Source organism: Orycteropus afer, unplaced genomic scaffold (assembly GCF_000298275.1).
Source record: "Orycteropus afer afer isolate SDZICR_OR568_19922 unplaced genomic scaffold, OryAfe1.0 scaffold00712, whole genome shotgun sequence".
NCBI classification, from domain to species: domain Eukaryota; kingdom Metazoa; phylum Chordata; class Mammalia; order Tubulidentata; family Orycteropodidae; genus Orycteropus; species Orycteropus afer.
This window is the reverse complement of record NW_006922299.1, coordinates 56,602-64,152: the sequence shown is the minus strand read 5'-3', so window position 1 is coordinate 64,152 and position 7,551 is coordinate 56,602. Positions and strand designations below refer to the sequence as shown.

Sequence of the window (7,551 nt, the reverse complement as noted above, 5' to 3'; positions counted from 1 at the left end):
GGGTTTGAACCACCAGACTTCTGGTTAGCAGTTAAATTCCTTAGGCACTATGCCAGCAGAGCTCCTTATAACGGAAGTCAGGGAGGTAATTTAAAATTTTCTAGTAGCCACATTACAAAAGCAAAAAGAAGCAGGTAAAATCATTTTTAATAACGTTTTGCTTAATTCAATGTACCCAAAATAGTATTATTTCAACTATTTTGTATCATTTGCAATCAATATAAAAATTATTACTGAGAAATTTTACTTTTTTTCCCTATATCAAGTCTTCCAAAATCCGGTGTGTATTTTATATCCATCTTAATTTGGATGCTAAATTTTCCTCAGAAATATTTTATCAGTAATTAGTTTTCAAAAAAATTTACAGCTCAAAATGTGCATTCACGTACCCAAGTGATTCAAATGGTTCTTAAACCGTACTTAGTAATGACATCGAATAGCAGGTCTGAATTGACATGTAACTTATTCACATCAACAATTCAGTTCCACAGTGGCAATGGCCTCATTTCTAGTGCTCCATGGCCACTTGTGGCTTGTGTCTAGTCTGTTGGACAGTGCGGGTTTATACCATTTAAATTATATTGGTAACAATCTCATATTTTAACCACTGTCTATTTCCAGCAGTGTAGCAAACTCCACTGGGTTTCCAGTAAATCTTTATGGAAGTAGATCACCCCATCTCCCTTCCATAGAGCAGTTGTTGGGTTTGAACCACTGACCTTCTGGGTAGCGGACAAGTGCCTTATCCACTATGCCACCAGAGCTCCTTATAGATCCCAGTAGCCTTAATGTAAGTAACACTGTTCTATCTTTTCATGGTAGAATACAAGATGTAATTTAAAGTTGGTAAGATTTTTATTTTTACCTTTAAAAAGATGCCTATGACGGCCAAACCATTTTCCTGCAGTGCCGCATCCTCAAAGCTTCCAAATTTGACTGCATTCCAATGCACCAAGTGCAGCTGAAATGCCATGAAAAGGGGTTTTAATCATGACAATATAGGGATACCCCAAAGTACACCAATAGTCTTATTCAACATATGCTATTTAAACATGCGTCTGTGCCAAATAAAGCCACTGGCAAAGCATATTACTGTCTGCTGCAAAAGGAAATAGGAAGAAATGACAGGAAGAAATTTAAATGAGAGCAGCAATTAATATTACTTTGGAATAAAGGGACTTGTTTGGGGGGAAATGGAAGAACATTTATATAGCAAAGTGAGTCACATTTCAGTGGCAGATCAACATTTGTCTGTTTTCATCCAGATGTGCATGATATACTAATATCCCAAAGCCATCTATCTGCATCAGAAGATGTTTCTATTGAGAGAAACAATGGGAATTAGATAGAAGTTGATTTCTTCCTTGAGGGATAACCATTTTTAAATGTGCTTCTCGTTATAGTTAATATAAAGTTTAAAACAAAATTAGAAAAAAAAAAGCTGTAAGAAGAAATTCTATTTCCTTATGTATTTTTTATACAACCCTACAAAGGATTCCTCATCCAGCATTCATGAACTTTCTTTACAACATCACCTTCAACCCAGCCTCCCAAGGAGAAACCTCAAGGTCATTGTTAACTTTGCCCTCTCCTCTCTTGAAGAGGGCCTCACTGCTACATCTGGTGGCTTTTATTGCAGCAATGCTTTTTAACTTTTGCTTTTTCTATTTCTATTGCTATGCCCTCATTTTGCCTCCCATCCTCTCCTACTTGGATTGACCTGGCTTTGGGGTTCTGTACAGTTGCCAACTTCTTACTTTCCACTTTCATTTGGGCCTAGCTCAGAATTCCATAAGAATTCCATTTCAGGATTTTCAGATTCAATTTGGCCACTTTATTTGTCATTTTTACAGGTTGAAGCTGGGTGGAAGGAGCCTTGGTGGGCAGTGGATAAGCATTTGGCTTCCAACAGAAAGTTCTGCAGTTAGAACCCACGGGAGAAAAGACTTGGCTATCTATTCCTATGGTGCAGTGAATTACTTGGTATGGCTTTTCTAGCCATAGTCTTTGTAACTCCCACCAGATTACTGGGTGGGACCATGCAAATGAGGTGTGTAGAACTCTGATGTTGGGATTGGTTAGTTTTGTCACTTTGCCAGGCTTAAAATGAGCCCTTCTAGAGGCAGAGAGGGACTCTCACTGCCATCAAGAGAGAAGAGCTGGAAGTGAAGTGGAACGCGTCCCTGGACCTGAAATCCCTATGCTGGACCTCCTTGGCAGAGATGTCTGGCAGAGAGAGAGATGCCTGGCAGAGAGACGGTGGCAGTGGAACCAAAAGCCACGAGACAGAGTGGTAGGCTTACCTAGCCCACTGAGTGAGAAAGTTGAGTGCCCTTGGGCAGGAGGCTTGCCAGAAGAGTGGGGTGCACCTAGATGTACCTATCAGCAGAGCTAAAAGAACTTTGTAACAAATAGCAGAGCAAGACAGAGGCCAGGCCAAGAGGCGAAGGGCCAGAGAGGCATGCCTGAGAGCACAGCAGAGGGGAGACTGTCCTGATCGAAGAATTATATCCTGAGCATGTTCTTGAACCTGAATTGTAGCCTGTTACTTCCCTAATAAACCCCACAATCATGTGTATTGTGAGTTCTGTGTGGCCAATGCAATGAATTAACGAACCCAGCAGAGAAGTAGTGAGTGCCATGAGAGGGACGTTTGGTGTCAGAATTGGTCAAAGGCTGGAGGGTGGTAGCATGTTTGGCCTCATAGGAATAAGCCTTGGGCTGTTGATGGTGATTCTGCCTTCCTCTTGTGAAGCTAGAGGTCAGAAGATGCTGCCTCCCTGCCCTTTTTGCAGTTGCTGTAAAGATTAACAAACAAACAAACAAACAAAACCCATTGCCAGCAAGCTGATTCCGACTCACAGCAACTCTATAGAACAGAAGAATAGAAATGTCCCATAGGGTTTTCACAGCTGAAATGTGTTTACAGAATCAGACTGCCACATCTTTCTCCTGTGGAGCAGTTGGTGGCTTCAAACCAATGATCTTTCAGTTAGCAGCCGAGCGCTTAACCACCACACTACCAGAGCTCATTCCCTGTCTTTACAGAATTAGATTGCCTCATCTTCCTCCTACTGACCCGATGATGGGTTTGAACTGCTGACCTTCTGCTTGGCAGCCAAATGCCTTACGCCCTGTGCCACCAGAACTCCTTCTGTAAAGAGGACAGCCTGGTAAACCCTATGGGGCAGTTCTACCCTGTCCACCAGGGTCGCATCGCTGTGTGTCAGAGTCAATTTGACGGCACACTTGAAGAATGTAATCAGTGTCGTTGAACTATACATGTGGACATGGTTGAACTGGTGTATGTTTTGTTGTGGACATTTCCAACAACAAAAAATAAAGAGCCCCTGAGAGTGCTCTGAGCCCTTACAGTGATCACCTGGTTCTTACTGATATGCAATTCTTAGAACTACAAGACTTAGAACCACCCCATTTCTCCAAAGTTGTCACAGTCCCCAAGCACCTGACATACCTCCGCCGGGAAGCATTTGCTGTCCACGGTGTGCTCGGAGCCCCAGGTGTCGATGGCCCCCCAGTGAAAATGGAACTGCTTCAATCGGTAGTTGTCATCCAGGGGTCCCCCTTTGATCACTGAAATGACACATCCAGCAATTCAGGGAAAGGTCACACATGCTGTGGGGTGTGGGGGGACAGGCCAAATCTGTCTTTAAATGGAACACTCTATTACAGACAAGCATTCATAAACTTGATTTCCATGCAGTTAATACATGTGTTAAGGGTGCAACCTACCCCCAAATAACACGAAGGTGTAACTCCATAGCAAGCAAACAATCGTGAAGGCCAGCCCTTGAGCTTATCCGTAGTTTCTACATCACATGGTGCAAGTGAACACAGATTTCTCTCAGTATATTTATCCAGCTCAACCTCTGAAAAACTGAAATACGGGGACAAACAATATTCTCTTTCCTTTTTTGTGTGCTGATACTTGGTAAATTTTTTAAATACTAGTGTTTCTTTCCCTTTGAATGAAATGGAATAAAGAACTTCTAAGTCAAAAATGACCATTCATCTCCCTTTGAACAGCGTGAAAAATGTGAGTGACCCCATGCTTCAACATCGGCCCATCCTATTTGGGATGATAAATACTTTTTTCAACTCAGTTTTTCTGGGACTGGTGAAATCAACACATTACAGGCCAAATGGAGAGGGACAAGGTTTAAAGTCTCCCTTTCTCAGGCTTTTGGTGGGGTTGATTTTTTTTGCTTGGTTGGTTTTCTTGGCTTGAATTTAGTACTGCATAGTTATTCTTCATTTTTTCCAGTTCATCAGTCTGTCTGTGTATCATCAGACCAACACACTGCAACACAAAAACCATTCATTTAACAATCCTAATTACCTTCCAGGAGTACTGCATCATTAGTTCAATTTTATATACACACACAGATGATCAAGTGCAGCAACTCCAAGGAACAGATGTACCAGCTAGGTCACACCAGGGTCTGTTATGTACTCTGTTGCTTTTGAAAACATTTTACATAATTTCCTCCTTAAGAAAAACAAAAAGAAGAAGAAGAAGAAGTAGAAGTGATTTTGTAAGAGGGGAATGTTTTGGTTACCTCCAGTGCCACTCTAACCGAAAATACCACAGATGAGTGAATGGCTTCAACAAACAGGAGTTTATTCTCTCACAGTTTTGGAGGCTAGAAGTCCAAGTTCAAAGTGCCAGGCTCTAGGGGCTAGGTGAAAACCCCTCGACCTTGGGCTTCAGCTCTGCCTCTTCCTCCCGGCCCGCTGAAGCTGGAGGCTTTCTTCACTCAGGCAGCTGCTGGATGCTAAGGCTGACAACCCCAAAGTCAACAAGTAAAAAGGCACAGTCCTCATATTACCAAACCACGCAGAAGGCCACTGAATCAAGTCCATTATTAGGAGTCCCAAGATCAACAGACAACATGGCAGGCTGCTGAACAAATGACTGGGCTACATGCAGGATTCAAGCATGCAGACCATCCCTAAAGCTTCTGCTTATATACTGGAAGCAGACTCCATGACAAAGGCAGCTACTCAGTTGCTCCCAATAGATTCCATCATGGAGTTGATTACCAGTCTCATCATGGGGAATACTACTTCCAACTGCCCAGCCATTCAGAACCAGGCCCAGCCAGGTTGACAAATAACCTTAACTACCACAGGGAGTAAAGACAGCAAAGACTAATTCCTCTTGGAAGCAGGGGAGGTGCAGAGAACAATACCACGTGACTCAACACATTGGGAGGGGGGCTGGCCTGAAATAAAAACAAAATGACATCTTCCCACACTCTCATTTTTCTATGCCAGCTCGATATTGTGAGTACAATTTTGGCAAATATTCAATCCAATCTGTTAAACCAAACTGAAGTTTGGGTCCCGAGTGATGTAACTAGGGCAGAGGAGAGCAGATGGCCTTTCCCTCCTGGCCCTCAACACAACACTGGGCCTCTGGTGATGATGGGCTGGAAGGAGAAATCACTGATGGGTGGGTGCGGTGGGTGGGGAGCAGAATTGGTCTACAGAGGGGGCTTTGATTCACCCACACAGTGCTGAGTCACACGGTACTCAACAAAATTTGTAATCTGTTGCCAACATTTAAAGCTGGACAATATCACATCAAAAAATCCAGACTCCTAAACTGACTTGAAAAGAGGTCAATGTGGTCATGTTGGGTGCACACTCCTCCTGGGCAACAACACACTGGGAAGGAGAAATGGTGGCTCCCATCAGTTCTTCACAGTCCCCCACTGCTGGGCTCCTTAGACCCTCCCAGCCTTGCTCCCTGGCCTGCAGGTACATTTGTATTTGTGATTCCTGGGAAAGAAAAGGTTACAGGCTCAGGCATGTGATGCTCGCACCTGCTAGCTGGGAACATCATTAAGTCCCTAGTATGTGCTGGGCACTCACCCCTATATATTGCCCATAGTGGAAAGGTGAAACAAGGAAGTATTCTACTGTATAGTGTGGTTAAGAGCATACGCTTTGCAGGAAACGGTCTCAGTTTGCCTGAAGTGGTTGTGTGTCATCAGCCAGTGTGCTGGTAGCTTCCAGGAGGGCTTCCACCATCTCTCCCACCTCCTGGGAGTCACACCCTTGTGTGATCCCCTCCCATGAGTGAGAACTGGACCCAGTAACTTGTTTTGAAGGGCAAAATGATGGGATGTCACTTTCAAGAGCAAGTTACAAAAATCCTGTGGGCTCCGTCTTGCTTCCCCTCTGGCTCTCTTGCTTGCTCACTCCAACGAAGCCAGCTGCCATGTTATGAGGTGCCCTGTGGATAGGCCCCTGGGGCAAGGAGCTAAGGATGCCCTCTGACCAACAGCCATCGAGGAACTAAGACCCTGAGAGAGACTGAATCCTGCCACCGGCCACAGGTGTGAGCTTGGAGGCAGAACCTCCCCCCGTCAAGCCTTGAGATGAGATCCCAAATCGGTTGATTTAAAAAAAAAAAACAATTTAATTATTACTTTCATCACATGAATTTCATGAAACAGGGTATCTGAAGAAGATAGCTTTTTTCTTTCTTTTACCAGAATAGGTGTCCACATGCAGGAGAAGTCCTACAAGGTGACGGCTGGTTGTCAAGGGGAGGCAGTCGAACAGCATCCTGAGAGTGGATGGGGTGAATGCAGACTGCTCCCCCTAGCTCAACCAGATTTGTGGCTATGAAGTCATCACCCCAGATGTGCCATTTACTATTGGCAAAGACGGAAAGAATAAAGGAGTAGTCTTCTCCAGCTAGGACTAGCAATCTCGGGGCAGACAAGCCTATCAGATCTAAGCCCAGGTTTATATACGGGGTACTCTGCAGCACTTCTGTGAACCTCACAGATTTGGAGTCCTGACTTGGTGTGTGTTTGTTCACATTTATGTTTCACTCTGCTCCCAACACTGGTTGACATCTTGATCACAATCCTATAAGAGACCCTGAGCCAGAGGGCCCAGAAAAGCCAGAATCCCAGCCTCTAAGTGAAGTCTGCAAAGCCCTCTGCAAATTGGCTCCTGCCTACCTCTGGGCTTGCTCTTCTGCCACTTTCATCTTGGACTTTACATAGAGTAATACCTAACGTAAGCATAACACCTCCACCTCCACAGGGGCTGCCCAGGTGTCACTTCCACCAAGAAGTATTCTCCCCCCAGGTCCCATGTACACCTTCCGCCAGAGCACTACACACTCTGCATTAGTGCCATCTCTCCAAAGGTCTTCCCCCTCACTACACTACAAGTTCCTTAAGGGAGGGATCACCCCCATTCCTCCTTCTACCCTGAGCACCTGGCACAGTGCCTGGCAATGAGTAGATCCTCAATGAAATAAGGAACTAAGGAAATAAACTGTAAAGGGGCTGTCAGGTTTGTTAATTGGGATGTCACTGGTAACTTCTGCAAAAGGTGAGGAAAAGGGTCAGGCAGGGTGGGGGTGATGGAGGAGAGGAGGAGCCACTGTTCTCAAGAAACTGAGTGGTGAAGGTAGTGAGACAGGGAGCACGGCAGTCATAAGATATAGCCAATAAATACGAACTACACCAAAGCCCCTGCCGTCGAGTTGATTCCAACTTACAG

General features: G+C 44.5%; 1 protein-coding gene across 1 annotated transcript in view; it reads right to left on the bottom strand.

Annotated features, from left to right (window-relative positions):
* CA5B (carbonic anhydrase 5B) overlaps nt 1–7,551 on the bottom strand; it is a 35,889-nt gene that overhangs the window by 11,083 nt on the left and 17,255 nt on the right. Inside the window, exons 3-4 of the mRNA XM_007957130.2 lie at nt 3,476–3,594; nt 866–961 (exon numbers count right to left, since the gene is read on the bottom strand). Coding sequence (XP_007955321.1) covers nt 866–961; nt 3,476–3,594 — 215 coding nt within the window. The remainder of the gene's footprint in view (nt 1–865; nt 962–3,475; nt 3,595–7,551) is intronic.